Below are 21,351 nucleotides of genomic sequence, written 5' to 3'. Positions count from 1 at the left end.
TGGGGAAGAGCTGCCTCCTCAAAGTAGAGTTGACTTTGATAACGCTAATTGAGTAGTTGTGTAGTCACATAAACATTCACATATAAACAAAATGTATATACACATGTTCTTCCTAGCTCTGTCCACTGACAGGGTTTCCGGGAGCAGTGATATCAATCAGGCTTAAAATACTAAGTACATCTATGCCCAGATGTGGACTTTTAGATAGTACTGTCCAGTAAAAGGAACCAGGGTACCTTGAGAAATGGTTCATTCCAGGGTTGAGGCAGGAAAAGTATAACATGAGATGAAATATCTTGTGTCATAAAGTAATAAAGTGCTGAAAGAATGATGGGGACATGTTAAAAAGGATTCAGGTTGAAGGGGATTCCACAGCTGTGGCAACTGAGTGAAAATCAGTAATGTTATTAACAAAAAAATAAACCCACTGAAATAAACAGTAATCCACGAGTCCACACTGCTATCAGTAAACAGAAGGGCAAGCTATTCCTTAGAATAAATTGCCAACTAATACATGTAGAAGGAATGACATTAAAAATCACCACTTGGCAGCCTTACTATAATTGAATAGCATTTCTAAACATTACGGAAAGACTCAAGAAACATTGGAAGAAGTAGAACTTGCATTGTGACTACCAGTAATGGGACAAAATGAAAGTGTGCAATACCTAACACAATGCACTGGGAAGAAAAGAGCAATACTTTCTACAGAATCTTAGCTAAAAATGCATACTCTGGGTGTGTATTAATAAAGTCATTAGAAAAAGATGTTTCTTTACATCATGCAAATAAGAGTTCAGTAAAGCAATGTAAAGTAAGTTTGAATTTAAATATATAAAGTTCGATAAGCACTATTACATAGTACTAAGAAATGAAAACAATAAAGGTCGCAGAGAAACTAAAGTTATTTAAGATTTAAGATTACAGGAACGACATATGTACTTGGCTTTAAAACAAGAAGAGTAAGAACAAGTATAACACAAATCTTTTAAAGGCTTTCACAGCTTACCTTAAATTTATACTTTGTACTACGTCTGAGATTTTTCACTGTGTAAGCAAGATCTTCTCCATCATATTTAGGCTTAAAACCATATCCCTGGGAAAAGAAGGAAAAAAGTCTGTACCAGTGTCTACCAGACAAAAATGGTGAGGAATAATGTGTATGTGAAAATACACAAGTTTCCACTCATCTTCTACTCTATGCAATGAGATTAATGCATTGTTGAGTTTAAGGCTCACCACCTTTCTATCCTGACTAGACGGACCCAGAAATGTTACTGAACACAGGTAGGAGGATGAAGGAGACCACTTAATATATACAGTAACCAAAAGAAAATATTTTGTGTTGAGAGAGTAAGTACATACAGGAAAAAACCGGTCAATTCACCATCAGTAAACTTAACCATAGAACTAACAAAAAATGTCTAGAGAGATGTTGCAAAGCTAAACAGAGCTATAGTTCTATAACATATTTAATGTTCTCTAAATATACAGTTGTGTTTAGATAATTAAAAGAGCGGCTGTGCTGGCAGGTGGGCATGTCACTCAGGTTTGGGATTGCTATTTTCAGTGCCAGTGACTGTACTTCACTATGTTTCCAATGTCATTGTTACTATTTTCTAGAAAATTTATGAATTGAATGAAGGTTTACAGAGTTTTCATCAGTTCCAGTCAACAAATTGTACACTTAGTTACATTACAGTGAATGTTATCATCCCATCCATGAATAATCAGTTAACAGTATCTATCCCTATTCACTTTAACTCTTCTGCTATCTTCATCTTTCCTCTGCCAATGGGCAATTCAGTGGGTTTTTTTTTTTTTGGCATATTCACAAGCTGTACAATTATACCCACCATCTAATTCCAGAACATATCATCCCCCATTAGAAAACAACCTAAACTCATTAATAATCCTCCCACACCCTAATGTACTTATTAATATTTACATGGATTTGCCTATTCTAAAAATTAATTTACATGGAATCATGTAATATAATGGGGCTTCAAAGAGTTTGTAGAAAATTTTTTTATCACTTATTTTTAACTTTTAAACTTTTTACTGTGAACTGACTGAAGGTTTACAGACAAGATCATCAGTTTTCCGTTCAAAAAATCATACACTATTTCATTTCAACGATTGCAATCCCCTCCATGCAACAAGTTATCCAAATTCGTTCTGAGGTTCCGATTTCTGTTCTCAACTTTGACCTTAGGTAAATATTGCCCTTTTGATTTTGAATGACTGACCATTGTATGGTGAGCATACCTTACTCGTGTTGTTGTCCCCCTACAAACCTATATACTGTTTGGTTGAAACTGGGCCATAAGGATGAGTTCCTTTCCAGACCTGAAGGGTGGTCAAGGGCCATAATCTTGAGTTCCTACAGCCTCTTTCTGACCAGTAATTCTGGTCTTTTAAAAATAATTTTGGAAATTATGTATGTTACCGAAGTTTGTTTACCCAAAAATCCACTGATGAGCATTTAGGCTGTCTCCATCTTTTTCTCTCTTGTGAATAGTGCTGTAATGAACATAGGTGTGCATATATTTACTTGTGTCTTGGCTCTTATTTCTGGTGGATATATACCAATTAGGGAGTCCTGGTGTGGTGCTGTGGGTTAAGGTGCTGGACTGCAAGGTCAGTTTGAATCACAAGGTCAACAGTTCAAGTTCACCAGTCACACCTCAGAAACCCTATACAGGTCGCTATGGGTCAGAACTGACTCAACATCACTTAAAACAAGTCATACCAATTAGAAGGATTGTTAGGTAATAAGGTATTTCTATTTCCATCTTTTTTAGGAAGCACCATACTATTTCCCACAGTGGTTTAACTATTTTACAGTCCCATCAGCAAGTAGGAGGTTCCCCGTCTCTCTACACCATAGCCAGTATTATTATTTTTTTAACTTTGCAATGAATGATGGGGTGAGATAGTATCTCACTGTTGTTTTGAATTGCATCCCTTTAATGTCTAATAATTGTGAACATTTCATCATGTTTGTTGGCTGTTTGAATGTTATCCTTACTGAAGTGTCTTTTCTTGTCCTGTGCCCATTTTTAAATTGGGTTGTTTGTCTTTTTCGTGTAGAGGTGTTGCAGTTTTCTAGAAATTTTAGAGATTAAGGCCTTTTCTGAAATGTTGTTGCAACAATTTTTTTCCCAGTCTGTGGGCTCTCTCTTTAATCTTAGAGAAATTTTTTGGTGCACATGAGTGCCTAATTTGTGGAAGGTCCCAGTCATCTATTTTGTTTTCTGCTGTTTGTGAGTTTTTAGTTAGGTTTGACAGTATATTTATGCCATGTATTGGTGTTGTTGTTAAGTGCCATCAAGTCACAGTTCTGACCCATAGTAACCCTGTATAGGGTTTCTGAGGAGTGACTGGTGAGCTTGAACCACTGCCCTTGCAGTTCCAACGGCTTTGCAGTCTGGCACATTAACTCACAGCACCACACCAGGTCTCCCACCATCAATGAAAAAATAGGGACAAATTTAGGGACTCTAATGCCATGTATGGAGTCCTGGTGTGGCACTGTGGTCTAATGCATCAGACTGCAAAGTCGTATGAACGGCAAGGTTGGTGGTTCAAGCTCACCAGCTGCTCCTTGGAAACCCTATACAGGGTCGCTATGGGTCACAATTGACTCAACGACACTTAACAACGTCATGTATGGAGTCCTGGTGTGGCACTGTGGGTTAATGCACCAAACTGCAAAGCCCTTTGAACTGCAAGGTTGGCAGTTCTAGCTCACTAGCTGCTCCTCAGAAACCCTATACAAGGTCGCTATGGGTTGGAACCGACTCTATGGCATTTAACAATAACAAAGTTCTAGGTTTTACACTTAGGTCTTTAATCAATATTTAGTTTGTTTTTGTATATGGTATATATTCTGCTGATGGATTTCCAGTTCTACCACCACAATTTGTTGAAGAAACTCTCTTCCTCATTTAATGTGTTTTGGTCCTTTGTCAAAGATCAAATGACTATGCTGTTGTTAAATGCCGTTGAGTCAGTTTCAATTCATAGTGACCTTGTACAGAGTTTCCAATGAGTGGTTGGTGAGCTTGAAATGCCGACTTTACAGTCCAGCACATTAACCAACAGTGCCACATCAGGACTCAATATGACTGTATGTGGATGTATTTATTCTGAATTTTCAACTCTGTTACATTGATCTAAAAATCTTTCATTGTACCAGTACCAGGCTGTTCTGACTACTTTGACTGTGTAGTAGAATTTCAGACCAGGGATTTAGAGGCCTACAACTCTATTCTTCTTAAGCAATGATTTGCTTATTCAGTTTTCCCATTTCTTTTAAGAATGATGCTGGAATCTGGACTGGGATTGCATTATATATATAGATTGCTTTGGGTAGTGTGACATTTTCACAATGCTGGCTTTCTATCCATGAGTATATTATATTCTTGCATTTTTGCTAAGTTCCTTTTGGTTTCTTATAGTATATTTTGTAGTATTCTTTGTATAGATCTTTTGTTTCTCTGGTTAGATTAATCCTAAGTATTTCTTCTTTTGGGTTGCTATTATAAATGGCTATTATAAATTGTTTTTCTAATTTCCTTTTCAAAACTGTCTTTATTATGTAGAGGAATTAAGCTTATTGTGGAATCTTTTCATGAGTTTCAATAAATTTCTTGCTGAATCTTTGGGATTTTGTGTAGGGATCAAATCATCAGCAAATACAGAGCTTTCCTTCTCCACTTCCGTTGCTAATTTGGATACTTTCAATTTCTCATTTTTGCCTTAAACAGCTCTGGCTAATACTTCCCAAACAATATTGAATAGGAGTGGTGATAAAAGGCATCCTTCACTGGTTCCTGTTCACAAAGGGAATGCTTTCAGTTTTGCTCCAATGAGGGTAATGCTGGCTGTGATATTTGCATATATGCTCTTAATTACGTTGAGGAATTTCCCTTCTATTCCTATTTTGTTTAGTGTTTTTATCAGGGATGGATTTGGATTTTGGCAAATGCTTTTTCTGCATCAATCAACATGATCATGTGATCCTTTTAGTTTTCTAAAATTTATATGCTAAATTATGCTGATTTTCTAATATCAAACCATCCTGGCATGCCTGGTATGAATCTCACTTGGTCATGATGTATTATTTTTTTGATATGTTGTTAAATTCTATTGGCTAGGATTTTGTTGAGAATTTTTGCATCTATGTTCATGATGGATACTGGTTCAGAATTGTTTTTTTTAGTGGTGTCCTTGACTGGTTTTAGTATGAGAGTTATGCCTGCTTCATAAAATGTATTCAGGAGTTTTCCATCCTTTTCTACAATCTGGAATAGTACGAGAAAAATTGGTGTCAACTCCTATGACTAGTAAAATTCACCTGTAAAGACATCTGGGCCTGGAATTTTTTCTTACTGGGAGTTTTGTAACGACTGATTCAATTTCCTTTGCTGCACATTTGTTTTACTTTACTCTGTGTTGGTTTAGGTAGGTTGTGTTTTTATAAAAAATGTATCCTTTTCTCCTATATTTTCAAATTTATTAGAGTACAACTCTTGATAGCATTCTTTTATTATCCTTTTCTGTTAGTTCTGTTGTGACATGAACTATATAGTTTATTATGTGTGTGCTATTTTCAATGTCACCCTCTTTTCCTTTGTTAGATTTACCAATAGTATGCCAATTTTATTAATCCTTTCAAATACCCATTTTTTTGGTCTTGTTGATTCTTTCTATTGTTTTTGATTTCTAATTCATTTATTTTCGCTCTAATCTTTATTATTTCTTTTTTTCTGATGACTGTAGGCTTATTTTTCTGGTCTTTTTCTAATAGCTGGAGATAAGTAGAGGTTCAAATCACCTTCAAATACAGAGCTTTCCTGACCAATGTATTAATTTTGGTTCTTTCTTCTTTCATCTGGATGCGTTCATTTATTGCTATAAATTGCCCTCTATGTACTTTTTTTTGGGCTGTGTCCCAAAGCTTTTGGTATGTTGTATTTTAATTCTCATTTGATTAAAGTTCTTTATTTTATTTCATTCTTTTTATTTGTTCTAATCCAAGTAGCTTTTAAGCAGGGTGCTATTTAACTTCCATGTATTTGATCTTCCCCCCCTTGACCTTCCTACTGTTCATTTCTAATTATATAGCACTTTGATCTGAAAAGATGTTTGCAGTATTTCAATGCTTTAAAATTCACTGAGGCTTGGTTTATGGTCTAACATATGGTCTATTTTGGAGAATGTTCTATGTGTCCTGGAAAATAATGTGTATTATGCTGTTGTTGGGTTGAGTGCTCTATATATATCTATGAGGTCAAGTTAGTTGATGTGTTCTTTAGTTCTGTGCCTTTTCTGAGCTTCTTTCTAGTTAATATAGTGGTTACAAGTTGGGCTGCTAACCTCAAGGTCACCAATTTAAAACTATTAGCTGTTATGTGGAAGAAAGGTAAAGCTTTCTGCTCCTATAAAGATTTACAGCCTTAGAAACCCCATATAAGGTCAGTATGAGTTGGAACCGCCTTCACAACCACCACCACCATTGTTGTATAGCCCCCAACTTTTTTCCTTCCATTCTATTAGAGTTTGATTCATATATTTTGAGGGAGCATAGACACTTATGGTTATGTTCTCATGTTCAACTGACTTTTTAATAATGAGATAATGTCCTTCTTTGTCTCATGTAGTTTTTGTTTACTAGTTTATTTTTGTCAGAAATTAATATTGTCACTCCTGCTTATTGTTGATTATCATTAACCAGATATATTTTTCTATCCTTTGATTTCTCATCTATTTTTGTCTTTTTGTGCTAAGGTTTTTCTCTTGTAGACAGCATACTGAAGGATCCGGTTTTCTTATCCATTCTGGTACTTTCTGTTTCTTGACTGGTACATTTAATCCATTGATGTTCAGTGTAATTATCAAGAGGTATGAATTTATTATAGTCATTTTACTTTTTTTTTTTTTTTTTTTGTAGTACCGCTGGTTTCTTCCAGATAATATTCTGTTCTGAGTTCATTGTTTGGACATTTTCTTGTCCAGTTCTTCACTGCTGCTGTTTAATGTTTATTAAATTTTTATGGTTTTCCATTTTCTTGACTTCATGTAGTATATTACTTTTGAAGCTACCCTCTAATTTATTTATTCTTCCCCAATTCAAAACAATATTTTTATCTTGAAATCTGTTTTTCTTCCTTGCCATTTGGAAGTTCTGTAGCTACATTTCCCCCTCTTTTTGCTTTGTAGTTATTCTTCATTATAAATTGATACCTTTGATTCCCTATTTTTAGCCTTGTAGGTTTATTTTACTTTGGATATTGTGATATCTGGATTTACTTATGGGTGGTGTTGCCGTGTATATCAATCTAAGGTTGTCGCCTGCTGTTTTGGTTCTAGGACCAAAGGAATCCCCCTGCTTTAGTATTTTTTGAAAAGTGGGTCAGGTTATTACACATTTCTTTAATTTCTGTTTATCTGGAAATGTTCTAATTTTTCTATTGTAACTAAGGGACAGTTTGTGGGCAAAGGATGAGATGATAGGTAATATCCATATGCCTACAGGGAAGATCACTATTATTCAAATTTGTGCACCAACCACTAAAGCCAGTGATTATGAAACTGAAGAATTCTGCCAGTTTCTTTTGTCTGAAATTGATCAAACATGCAATTAAGATGTATTGGTACTATTGGTGATTGGAATGCAAAGATTGGAAATAAAGAGAAAGGTTCATTAGTTGGAAAATATGGCCTTGAAGACAGAAACAATGCTGGAGATTACATGATAAAATTTTGCAGTACCAAGGACATACTTGTTGCAAATACCTTTTCTAAGTAACAAAAAAGACAACTACACACATGTGTATCTCACCACCAGCTGTAATAATAAAAATACCGAATTAATTACATCTGTGGGAAGAGATGGTGAAAAAGTTCCATATCACAAGTCAAAGAGGTTTGGGGCAGACTGTGGAATACACCACCAATTGTTCATATTTAAGTTCAGGCTGAAGTTGAAAATTAAGCCAAGTCCATGAGAGTCCAAATAAGACCTTGAACATATCACATATTCCACCTGAATTTCTAGATCATCTCAAGAACAGATTTGATGCCTTAGACTCTAATGACTGAAGACTAGTAGAGTTGTGGGATGACATAAAGAGCACCCCACAGGAAGACAGCAAAAGGTCACTGAGAAGACAAGAAAGAAAAGACCGAAATGGATGTCAAAAGAGACTCTTGACACTTGCTCTCAGCATACAGATGCTAAAGCACATGTGAAGATATGAGGAGGCAAAAGAGCTGAAAAGAATATTTCTGAGGGCAGTTCAAGAAAATAAAGTTTTTAAATGAAATGTGAAAAGACCTGGAGTTAGAAAACTGAAAGAGAACATACTCGGCATTTCTCAAGCTAAAAGAACTGAAGGAAAAAATTCAAGCCTTGAGTTGCAATATTGTTACTGTAGTTAATAAGCACTGGACTACAATGTCAATTTGAACAGCAAGGTCAGCAATTCAAACTCACCAGCTGCTCCTTGGAAACCCTATACAGGGTTGATATGAGTAGGAATTGACTCAATGGCACTTAACAACACTAATAGTGGGCAAAAGAATGAATAATGCAGAAAGCAACAAGAAGATAGAAGGATGCATGTGGGTGGGATTTGATGGTGGAATAGGCAGAGGGGCCATGCAGAATCCTTTAAGTGAAAACATGGAAAACTGGGTGAAACAGATTGGAAGGACTGTCCTGGAACTCTGATCTACAGAAACAGAGGTGTGAGTGTCCTTTTTAAAAAATCCTTTCTTTTTTGCTTTCCCTTATCATGCCTTCTCTGCCTGATCCGAACGCCTCTATGCAGGTGAATGCACAGCCCCAGCAAAGGTCAAGTATTGAGTGCATAAGGTTTTGCAATGTGTAGAACGATTAACACTGATCTGCTGAGTTGCTCAGGATAAAGATTTGCCCAATGCACAAACAAGAAAACTGATCTCAGTCAGTTTTGTACACTAGAATTCAGTTTTGTACACTAGAATTCATTTTTTTGTCCACTAAACAATTATTCATATGTTCCTGGAATTTAAAATTTTATTTTAGGTTATTGCTTCTTTGACTTTATTGGTCTCATAATTTTATATAAATATTTTCTTTTGGTTTTTATGACATTTGACTTTGGGGTTTCTATCTTGAATTTGGCCTTCCTTCTACTTTTGTGGAAGTTTCTATTTGTGCGTCACCTAATGAGACAGCAACTATAGCCATACAGTCAAACTACATTTGCACCCTGTAAACCACCACCAATAGGGCATGAGCCACTACAGCTGCTATAGATTAGAAAAACGTATAGAGCCAACACCTGTTAAAAACACTCTAAAGGGACCTGCAAGAGCAGTGAGCAGAGAAGCCATCTTCTGATCACACCTACCAGGAGACAACTGGGTGTCTGCTGAAGAACACACCATTGTACATTCATCTAATTAACAAAAAATACAGTAGTACCACAATGCCTAAAAAGCAGAAGAAAATTTCTGTTCATGTGCAGAAACAAGACAGTAGCTCAGTTCAAATGACCAAGAAGATGATTTAGAGGGTGAAGAGGCTTTGGAATTGTCTGAAGGGGAGTTTAGGAAAATGATATTGATGTGCATCCAAATGTTCCACACAAAAGCAGAGGAAAATACTGAAGTAGTTAGAAAAGTGCTACAGGAACTGTCAAGCAAAATCGATACAGCTTTGGAATCAAGAAAAAACCTGTAAAAAGAGGTCCAGACAATTCATGCTAAAATATCAGAAATGGATAACACACTGAAAGGGTAAAGGAGCAGAACTGAAGGGATGGGAGCAAGAATAAGTGAGCTTGAAGACAAATCACTCAATACTGTTAAGATAGAAAAACAAGCAGAAAAAATAATTTTAAAAATCTGAAGACTCATGTGAGACACCATGAAGAGGAATAACTTGAGGCTGACTGGAATCTTAGAACAGGAAGAGACCAAAAAAAAAAAAAAAATCTACAGAAGAAATAGTCCAAGAAGTTCTGGAAGAGAATTCCCAGAACATCTTTAAGATTAAGAAGATAAGCATTCCAGAAGCTGAACGAACCCCAGGAAGGATAGACCAAAAAGTCACCAAGACATATCATAATCAAACTCTCCAAAAATAAAGAAAATGAGAAAATTCCGAAAGCAGAAACAATGCAAGCAAGAAGACAATGGGGGAGGCATATACAAAACTCTGATAGAAAAAAAATGTCAAGCAATAATCATACACCCAGCAAAGCTATCAAATAAATATGATTGTGAAATCAAAACATTCCAGGATAAACAGAAATTAAGGGATTTCGTAAAGGCCAAACCAGAGCATCAAAACATACTAAACATAGTTCTCTGGGCTGAGAATCAACAAGATCAGACAACAGAAACTGACATATGTGGCAACACCACCAGGAACTTAGTCCAGAGACGGAAGAGTCCAGGGCAAAGAAAACTACAAGAGTGAAATGAGGGGATCTGGGAGGTTAGTCCATGAACAGGACAACTAGAAAGCAAAAGAAGGGAAATGTTTAGTAACAGAGATCCAGGTGGTGAGGCGGTCAGGTAGATTTCAGAATAAAACAGACTCATAAAAAGAGGAAGAACTTAATAAAATACAGGATAACCTCAAAGAAGCTTGATACAACTCCACATCAAACCAAGAAATGTCCAAAAAATTAGATGAACACTGACACTTCAAACTGACAAGAAAAAGCACACACAAAAAATGAACTCAGTACAGGCAGGCACATGGATCAAAGAAATCAGCAGCACCACCAAAAAACAAACAGCATAACGTCACCATTTGTTGGAGATCCATTTGTTGTTGTTGCTAGGTGTCATCGAGTCGGTATCGACTCATAGTGACCCTATGTACAACAGAACGAAACACTGCCCGGTCCTGGACCAACCTCACAACTGTTGTGGCCACGCTCGAGCCCACTGATGCTGCCACTTTGCCAATCCATCTCACTGGGGGTCTGCCTTTTTTTCTCTGACCCTCCACCTTACCAAACATGATATCCTTCTCCAGCAACTGGTCCCTCCTGACATTATGTTCGAAGTATGAGAGACGAAGTTTGGCCATCCTGGCCTCCAAGGAGCACTCAGGCTGCTATCGATAATCAGACTAAATGTCAATGGATTGAGTGCACCAGTCAAGAGGCAGAGAGTAGTAGAATGCATAAGAAAGCAGGATCCTACAATATGCTGTCTTCAAGAGACATACCTAAAGCACAAAGAAAAAAATAGATTAAAACTTGAAGTACAGAAAAAAGTATACCAAGCTAATTGCAATAAAAAACGAGCAGAAGTGGCAATACTAATCTCAGACAAAATAAACTTTAAAGCAAAAACCAGCATAAGAGACAAAGAAGGTCATTATCTCATGGTTAAAGTGTCAACTGAACAAGAAGACATACCATAATAAATATCTATGCTCCCAACGAAAGAACCCCAAAATACACAGATGAAGAAACAGACACCTCTGCAATAACAGTGGGAGATGATAATATACCACTTGCAAAAAAGGACAGAACAACCAGAAAGAAGCTCAGTAGAGACACAGAGGAACTAAATAACACAATCAACCAATTTGACCCTCATAGACTTGTACAGAGCATTCAATCCAACAATAGCACAATACACATTCTTTTCCAGGGCACAAAGAACATTCTCCATAACAGATCACGTGTTAGGCCACAAAGCAAATCTCCATACATTTAAAAACATCAAAATATTACAAAGCATCTTCTCAAACCACAATGCTATAAAATTAGAAATGAACAATAGGAAGATCAAGGAAACCAAATCATCTATATGGAAACAGAAAGATACCCTGCTTAAAAGCTACTGGGTAGCATAACAAATAAAAGGTGAAATTAAAAAATTCCTAGAAGCAAATGAGAATGAAAACACAACATACCAAAACCTTTGGAACACAGCAAAAGCAATACTGAGAGGGCAATTTATTACAATAAATGCACACATACAAAAAGAATAAAGAACCAAAGTCAACAAACACAATATCTCCAACAATTATAAAAACAACAGCAAAGTAAAGCTACAGCCACATTAGAAAAGAAATAATAAAGATCAAGAGCATAAATAAATTAGACAGAAACAGAAAACCAATAGAAAAATTAGTAAGACAAGAAGCTGGTTCTATGAAAGATTAATAAAATTGGCAAATCTAACAAAAGAAAAGACAGAAAAGACACAAATAACTTGCATAAGAAACCACAAGGGTGTCATTACAAAAGAACTAATGGAATAATAACAGAGTATTATAAAGAATTGTACTCCAACAAATTTGAAAATCTGGAGGAAATGGATGCAGTTTTAGAAAATCAAGACCTACCTAATCTTATACAGAGTTAAGTAGAAAATTTGAACAGACCTATAACAAAGGAAGAAATAGATCAGGTCATCAAAAAACTCTCAACCAAAATAGTACAGGCCCACGTGGGTTTACTGGTGAATTTTACCAAACATTCAGAGAAGAGGTGACACCTATTCTACTCAAACTATTTCAGAATATAGAAAAGAGTGGAAAACTTCTTAATACATTTTACCAAGCAAGTATGACCTTCATATTGAAACCAGGGAAGGACATCACTAAAAAAAGAAAATCATAGACCAATATTCCTCATGAACATAGATGTGAAAATTCTCAACAAAATCCTAGCCAAAATAATTCAACACATCAAAAAAATAATACATCATGACCAAGTGGTATTCATCCCAGGGATACAAGGATGGTTCAATATTAGAAAAACAGTCAATACAATTCACCAAATAAATAAAAGACAAAAATGACAGAATTATATCAATTGATACAGAAAAGGCATTTGACAAAATCCAACATCCATTCCTGATAAAAACACTCAACAAAGCAGGAAATGAAAGGATATTTCTTAACATAACTAAGAGCATATATACAAAATCAACAGCCAATATCGCTCTCAATGGTGAGAAACTGAAAGCATTCCCCTTGTCAACAGGAACCAGACAAGGGTGCTTTTTATCACCACTCCTATTCAATGTTGTATTGGAAGTCTTAGCAGAAGATATAAGGCAAGGAAGGGAGATTAAAGGTATCCAAATTGGCAAAGAAGAAGTAAAACTCTCTATTTGCTGATGATATTATTCTATACATCGAAAATCCCAAAGATTCAGGAAAAAAAACCACAAAACAAAACTACTACTGGAAATAATTGGAAGATTCAGCAAAGTGGCAGAGTACAAGGTAAACATAGAAAAATCAGTTGGATTCCTATATACTAATAAAGACAGCTCTGAGGAGGAAATAAAGAAAACAATACCATTTAAAATAGCCACCAAAAGGATGAAATTATTTAGGAATAACTCTAAGCAGACAAACAAAAGACCTATATAAAGAAAACCACAAAACAGCACTACAAGAAACCAAAAGAGATATACAAAAATGGAAGAATGTACCATGCTCATGGGTAGGAAGACTTCACATTGTGAAAATGTCAATACTACCCAAAGCAATCTACAGACATAATGCAATCCCAACCCATATTTCAACAACATTCTTTGAAAAGATGGGAAACTGATTACAAACTTTATTGAGAAGGGAAAGAGACCTCGGATAAGCAAAGCACTACTTAAGGAGCTCTGGTAGCGTAGTGGTTACGAATTGGGCTGCGAACCACAAGGTCAGCAGTTCGAAACTACCAGCTGTTCCGTGGGAGAAAGATGAGGCTTTCTGCTCCCGTAAAAATTTACAGCCTCGGAAACCCTGTACAGGATTGATATGAGTCGGAACCGATTCCATGGCACATAACAACAACTTAACAAAATGAACAAAGTGTGAGGCCCTCACTTCCTGTCTTCAAAACTTACTACAGGGCCACAGAAGTCAAAACATACTGGTACAGTGAAATGTACCAATGGAACTGAATTGAGAACCCTGAAGTAAATTCATCCACATATAGTCAACTGATCTTTGACAAAGAGCCAAAATACATTAAATGGGGGAAGAGATCGTCTCTTTAACAAATGGTGCTGGCAAAACTGGAAACTGATTTTCAAAAGAATGAAATAAGACTCATATTTCGTGCTATATGAAAACTAGCTCAATATGGACTAAAGATTTAAATGTAAATTCCAGAACTATAAAGATTATCAATGGAAAAATAGAGACCAATTTAAGGGCTCTAATATATATGGATGGAGTCCTGGTGTGGCGCTGTTGGCTAATGCGTCGGACTGTGAAGTCGTTTGAACTGCAAGGTCGGCGGTTCAAGCTCACCAGCTGCTCCTCGGAAATCCTATACAGGGTCGCTATGGGTCGGAATCGACTCGACGGCACTTAACAACAACAACAACAATATATGGATGGCATAAGAAGCTCTGGTAGCGTAGTGGTTACAAATTGGGCTGCTAATCTCTCGGTCAGCAGTTCTAAACTACCAGCTGTTCCGCGGGAGAAAGATGAGGCTTTCTGCTCCCGTAAAGATTTACAGCCTCAGAAACCCTGTACAGGGTTGCTATGAGCCGGAACCGACTCCAGGGCACATCATCACCACCTGAGTCGGAACTGACTCCAGGGCACATCTCCACCACCACCAATATATGGCATACATAGACTATCAAATGGCAAAAACCACACAAACAAGAGAGAACAAAATAGATGACTGGAACCTACTAAAAATTAGAAATTAAGTGTAAAAAGGGAGCCCACAGACAAGGAAAAAGTTTTTGCAATGACACATCAAGGAGCTAATCTCTAAAACTTATAGGAACTTACAAGATATCTACAAGAAAATGACAAATAACACAAGTAACAAATGGACACAGGACATGAATAGATACTTCACCAAGGAAGACATTCAGGCAGCAAACAAACAAAAATGCTTATGATCACTAGCCATAAGAGAGATGCAAATCAAAACAATGAGCTATCATCTCACACCAGCAGTAACAGCAAAGTTCAAAAAAGCAGAGGACAACAAATGCTGGGGAAGCTGTAGAGAGACTGGGATCCTCCTACATTGCTGGGAGGACTGCAAATTGGTTCAACCACTCTGGAGAATGGTCTGGCACTTCCTCAGAAAGCTGGAAATAGAAATATCTTATGATCCAGCAACTCCTCTACTTGGTATATATCCACAATAAATATAAGTCAGAATGTGGGTGGATATATGCACACCATTATTCACATACAGCACTATTAACAATAGCAAAAAGTTGGAAACAATCTAAGTGCTTATCAACGGAAGAATGGATAAACATGCATGAAATGGAATACTATGCTACCTTGAAGAATAATGATGAAGCTGCACAAAATCACATAATATGGATGAGCTTTGAGGACATAGTGCTGAGTGAAATCAGTCAGGCACATAAGGACAGTTATTGCATAAGACCATTGTTGTAAAATTTAAGAAAAGATTTCCATATTAAATGATTACTTCTTTGAGGGTTAACTGGGGCAGGAGGGAGGGAACAGTAACTCACAGGTCAAGGGATAGACGTATGATAAATCGGGGAGGGCAATAAACAGGGGGGAGGGACAATGCACAAGAAGGGGTAGGGGATAGAGGAACAGGACAATAGGGAAAGATTTTGGGAAGTATACATGGACTAAATGGAATAGAGGAAGACTATGTATGCACAGCCTTGGAATAACAAGGCTCTATGATATAGGGATCGAAGACATAGGTTGAAGGGGTAAAGGAGAGGAATAATGTTAAGGTACTTGATTGTTTTGCAGATATTGGGATCTCCTGCCTATTAGTGTAATATAGACATTTACAGAAAGGATAATTGGGGAAGATGGTTATAGAAAGCTTTTAAGCCCACCTTCAGCCTATAATGAACTGTGTTATCTAAAAGAGGTCTAGAGTGTACTCAGGAAAACAGCTTCTTGTTAAGCCTTGGTGGAGTATGGGCCTCAGTTGGAATCCTGAGCCCCACCCAGAACTTTCAGGGATGGGACATTCCCAATTGAAAAGACATACAGACCAATCAAGAAAGGCTAGAGGAAGAGATACTTTTTGAAAGACAGACCAATGGGGGAAGAAGAAAAAACACAGACTGTGATTGTGACAATATCAAGAAGCTGTTTGCCCTGGAACCATCAAGGCAAGAAAAGTCAACCCTGCAGGGTAAACCCCTTTCTAAGATTGAAACTCAAAGGGAACACACGAACAGTCTCGTATGCTTGTTGGCAACCATCCTGGTTGACTTATGAGTGGAAGGAAGGGAAATGCAGGAAAGAAGCCATGGGCTGAAATTGGCCATATTCCATAGATGCTGGATGACCTAAGAATTAGAGGGAGAAGAGGATGGGATGGTGGGTTTGAAGCATTCAGTGTGATGTGTGAGCTCCCAAGCCCAAAGATAGTGACCTTGCCATTGAGGACTAAAGCTAAGAATGAAGCAGCCAGCGGATCTGAGGAGGAGGGAGGCATGCGAAAACTTCCAGACTCACAGACAGTACCCATTGGACCTATTGTTGACCAGAATTCGACCAGATGAAGATAAAGAAGTATGATACAAGAAGTGAAAACTGTTATAATTTGATCAATTGGACCCTTGATTATGGATGAGGTTGCCCCAAATTCCTACTGAATAGGGAAGGATTCTTTATATTAAAGATAAAAGCATGTCTCCTCAGTACTCTGGGATGAGAGATGGGCAACTTAAGGTTTTGGCTACCAAGATGGGGGTGGGGGAGCTTTTATAACGGCACTAAGTGGCTGGCTTACAAACTTTCATTTCATAGGATGCTTAGTGTCAGAACGAGGGGAGTAAGACAGAAACCCAAGTGAATAGTTCTTGTGTCCAGATGGGCCTGAGGATGAGGGGGATAATATTTTGATATAATTGCAAGTAACTGTTTTCAGCTCTTACAGCAATTGTTAAACTGTAAATACAGAAGAAGTGCAACTAAAAAGGGGAGTAGTTAATCTGTCATTTCAGGAACAGGGGACCCTAGGACCATCAAGAGAGAAGAACATGAGAAGAGTGAGGGGCTCTGACCAGTAAAGTGGTAACAACAGAGAAGGTGGTGGAGGTGATGGCACAGAGAACAGCAGTGGACTACAATAGGCCCACGGACTACAAAAAGTCAGGAGGCTGGCTTGCAAATTGTGCCCCTTGGAGATTTAAACAAATATATATTTACAATGTGGTATGGGTACATCAAAAAAGAAAAAAAGGTAATAGAGGTAAATACTGTTGGCTAAGGGTCCATTCAGAGGATTGTAATCAGTAGAATGATTTGCTGAATGTAAAAATGGTGATCTGCCCTATGTGCCTTCTTCACTCACTCACTCAACACATAGTAAAAGCGCAATTTTTTTTAAAAAAGGAAGTAATACACAGAATCACTGCAATAAAAATACTTGGTTGATACTTAACCATTTCAAGAGGTAGCATATGATACTGAAGGTAGAAATCCAAGGCATACTGAATGTATTGAATGGTATTGAAGAAAGAAATCCAAGGCGTACTGAAGGTACTGGCAAAGAACAAGGCTCTGGGGACTGATGGAATGCAAACTGAAATACTCCAACAAACTGATGCAGCACTAGATGAATATATTCATCTATGCCAAAAAATTTAGAAGACAGCTACTTGCCAAATGATTTGAAGAGATCCATATTTGTGCCCATTCCAAAGAGAGGTGACCAAAAATAGTATGTAAATCATTGGACAATATCATTAATATTACATGCAAGTAAAATTTTGCTAAGGATAAGTAAAAAACAACTGCTACAGTATACTGACGGAACTAACAGTTTCAATCCAGATTCAAACAGAATGTGGAACAAGGGAGATCACTGCTAACGTCAGAAGGACCTTGGCTGAATGCAGAGAATACCAGAAAGATGTTTACCTATGCTTTAGTGATTATGCAAACACTTTTGACTGTGTGGTTCAAGACAATCTATGAATGAACAAAACTGTGAAGAATGGGTATTCCAGAACACTTTATTTTGCTCATGAGGAACCTGTACATAGATCCAGAGGCACTTGTTTGAACAGAACAATGGGACATTGAATAGTTTAAAATCAGGGAAGGTATGCACCAGGATTTTATTCATCACCATAATTATTCAATCTGAGAAGAAGGATTATATGAAGAACTTGACATCAGGATTAGAGGAAGCCTCATTAACAATCTGAGATATACAGATGATACAACCTTGCTTGCTGAAAGATACTGATGAAGATCAAAGACCACAGCCTCTAATTCAGGATGCCCCTCAATGTAAACAAAACAAAAATTGTCACGAACGGACCAATAAATACCATAAGTAGAAAAAAGATTGAAGTTGTCAAATATTCATTTTGCTTGGGTCCACTGTTAACACTCACGGAAGCAGCAGTCAAGAACTCAAATGATGTATTGTGTACTAAGCATACCTGCTGCCTAAGTGTTCAAGAGCAAAAATGTCAGTTTGAAGACTAAGGTGTGCCTGATATAAGCCAGTGTAATTTCAATAGCATCATATGCATGTGAAAGTTAGACAATGATTAAGAAAGATCATAGAAGAACTGATGCATTTGAATTATGGTGCTGAAGAATATTAAAAGCAGTATGGATTTCCAGAACAAACAAATCTGTGCTGGAAAAAGTACAGCCAGAATGCTGTTTGGAAGCCAGCATGGTGAGATGTTTTCTCTCATACTTTGGACAAGTTGTCAGATGGGACTAGTTTCTGGAAAAAAGACATCATGCTTGGGAAAGTGGAGAGTTAGTGAAAAAGAGGAAGGCCACCAACAAAATGGACCCGCTTAGTAACATCAGCAATGGGTTTGAGTATAACTATTATGAAGATGATGCAGGCCCCAAAGCAGTGTTTTGATATGTTGTGCATAGGGTGACATTAAATAAAAACGATTTTTGGTTGGGAATTTTTTTTTCTCTTAGAGTTTTGTTGAGTATTTTTGCATCTATGTTCATGAGGAATATTGGTCTATAATTTTTTTTCCTTGCTTGGTTTTGGTTATGTGGGTTATGCTTGCTTCTTACTTCCTCTTTGCCAATTTGGATGCCTTTAATTTCCCTGTATTGCCTTATTGCTCTGGCTAAGACTTCCAAAACAATGTTGAATAGGAGTGGCGATAAAAGGCATCCTTGTCTGGTACCTGTTCGAAAGGGAAAGGCTTTCAGTTTCTCTCCATTGAGAGTTATGTTGGCTGTTGGTTTTGTATACATGCTACTATGTTGAGGAATTTCCCTTCATTTCCTACTTTGTTGAGTGTTTTTTATCAGGAATGGTTGTTGGATTTTGTCAAATACCCTTTTCTGCATCAATTGATATGATCACGTGGTTCTTTTCTTTTTTCTTATTTATATGGTGGCTTGCTTACATTGATTGTTTTTCTGACATTGAACCATCCTTGCATCCCTGGTATGAATCCCACTTGGTCAGGATGTATTGTTGAATTCTGTTGGCTAGGATTTTGTTGAGAATTTTTGCATCTATGTTCATAAGAGATATTGGTATATAATTTTCTTAGTGATATGTCCCTTCCCTGGTTTTGGTTATGAGGGTTATGCTTGCTTCATAGAATGTATTAGGGGTTTTTCCATCCTATTCTATATTATGGAATAATATCAGTAGAATTGGTGACAACTCTTCCCTGAATGTTTGGTAAAACTCACCAGTGGACCTGGACTTTTTTTTGGTTGGGAATTTTTGATAACCTGGTCAATTTCTTCCTTTGTTACAGGTCTGTTCAAGTTTTCCACTTCATGCTGTCTAAAAGTTTAGGTAGTGCTTTACTAAAAATGTATCCATCTCCTCTAGGTTTTCAAATTTATTGGAGTACAACTAACTCTTTGTAATATTATCCTTTTTATTTCTATTGGTTCTTTTGTGACATCACCCATGTGATTTCTTATGCGTGTCATTTGTGTCTTCTCCCTTTTTTCTTTTGTTAGGTTTGCCAATGGTTTGTTGATTTTATTAATTCTTCCTAAGAACCAGCTTCTTGTCCTTTCTATAGTTTTCGATCTCATTTATTTCTACTTTAATCTTTATTATTTCCTTTCTTCTGTTGACTGTACGTTTACTTTGCTGGTCTGTTTCTAATTGTAGGAGATGTTGTGTTAATGTGTTGATTTTGGTTCTTTCTTCTTTTTGGATGTGTTCATTTATTGCAGTAAACTGTTCTCTCAGCACTGCTTTTGCTTTGTCCCAAAGATTATAGTATGTTGTGTTTTTGTTCTCATTTGTTTCTAGGAACTTTGTGAATTCATGTTTTATTTCTTCTAATACCCAGTTGCTTTACAGCAGGGTGTTATTCAGATTCCATGTATCTGACTTATTTCCTTGGTCTTCCTATTATTGATTTCTAGCTCTTTCATTGGGAGCATACATATTTATTATGGTTATGTCAGCTTGTTTAACTGCCCCTTTAATTATGAGATAATGTCCATCTTTATCTATTATGCTGTTTTTGCCTTAAAGTGCATTTTATCAGAGATTAGTATTGTCACTTCTGCTGGTTTCTGATTGCAATTAGCTTTGTATATTTTTTTCCATCCTTTGACTTTTAGTCTGTTTTTGTCTTTGTGTGTAAGGTGTATCTCTTGCAGACAGCATATTGAAGGGTCTTGGTTTCTTATCCATTCTGCCACTCTCCGGATCTTAACTGGTGCATTTAATCCATTGACATACAGTGTAATTATCAATGTTGTTGTTAAGTGCTGTTGAGTCAGTTCCGACCCATAGCAACCATGTATAGGGTTTCTGAGGAGTGACTGGTGAGCTTGAACCGCCAACCTTGCAGTTCAAACAGCTTTACAGTCTGGCACATTAACCCACATTGCCACACTAGGAATGGATTAATTGTTGTCATTATGTTTGTTTTTTTTTGTGGTGCTGCTGGATTCTTTGTTCTGTATGTCTTCCTATGCTGAGTTCATGTTTTTTGTGTTCTTTCTTGTGAGTTTCTTCATAGCTGTAATGTTTCCATGTTCTTCTTTGATTTTCATTTTCTTGGTATGTTGTGAAGTATTAATTTTCTTTGAGGTTACCTTATGTTCCATTAACTTTACCCTCCTCTGAATACAGTCTATTTTATCCTGTAATGTACCTGACCTTCTCATCACCTGGATCTCTGTTCCTATGTTTTTACCTTCTTTCACACTGTAATTGTTTTGATCATAGACTGACCTCCCAGATCCTCTGAATTTGTTCTAGTCTCGACTCTTTCATTTGTTGAGTTCCAGATGGTGCTGCCACATATGTCAATATCTGGCTGTTGTCTGTTCTCGTTGGTTCTCAGCCCACAGAACTCCCTTTTTACAATGCTTTGCAGTGCAGGGTTGACTTTGGCAAAATCCCTTAG

General features: G+C 36.9%; 1 protein-coding gene across 2 annotated transcripts in view; it reads right to left on the bottom strand.

Annotated features, from left to right (window-relative positions):
* Positions 1-21,351, bottom strand: part of FNDC3A (fibronectin type III domain containing 3A) — a 340,392-nt gene that overhangs the window by 37,858 nt on the left and 281,183 nt on the right. For both annotated transcript variants that reach the window (XM_006837646.1, XM_006837647.1), the window contains one exon: positions 1,010-1,096. In XM_006837646.1, the coding sequence (XP_006837709.1) occupies positions 1,010-1,096 (87 nt within the window). The remainder of the gene's footprint in view (positions 1-1,009; positions 1,097-21,351) is intronic.

The sequence above is a fragment of the Chrysochloris asiatica genome, unplaced genomic scaffold (genome assembly GCF_000296735.1).
Source record: "Chrysochloris asiatica unplaced genomic scaffold, ChrAsi1.0 scaffold00022, whole genome shotgun sequence".
Lineage (NCBI taxonomy): Eukaryota > Metazoa > Chordata > Mammalia > Afrosoricida > Chrysochloridae > Chrysochloris > Chrysochloris asiatica.
The sequence above is the reverse complement of the archived record's forward strand: the minus strand, read 5'-3'. Positions and strand labels throughout refer to the sequence as shown.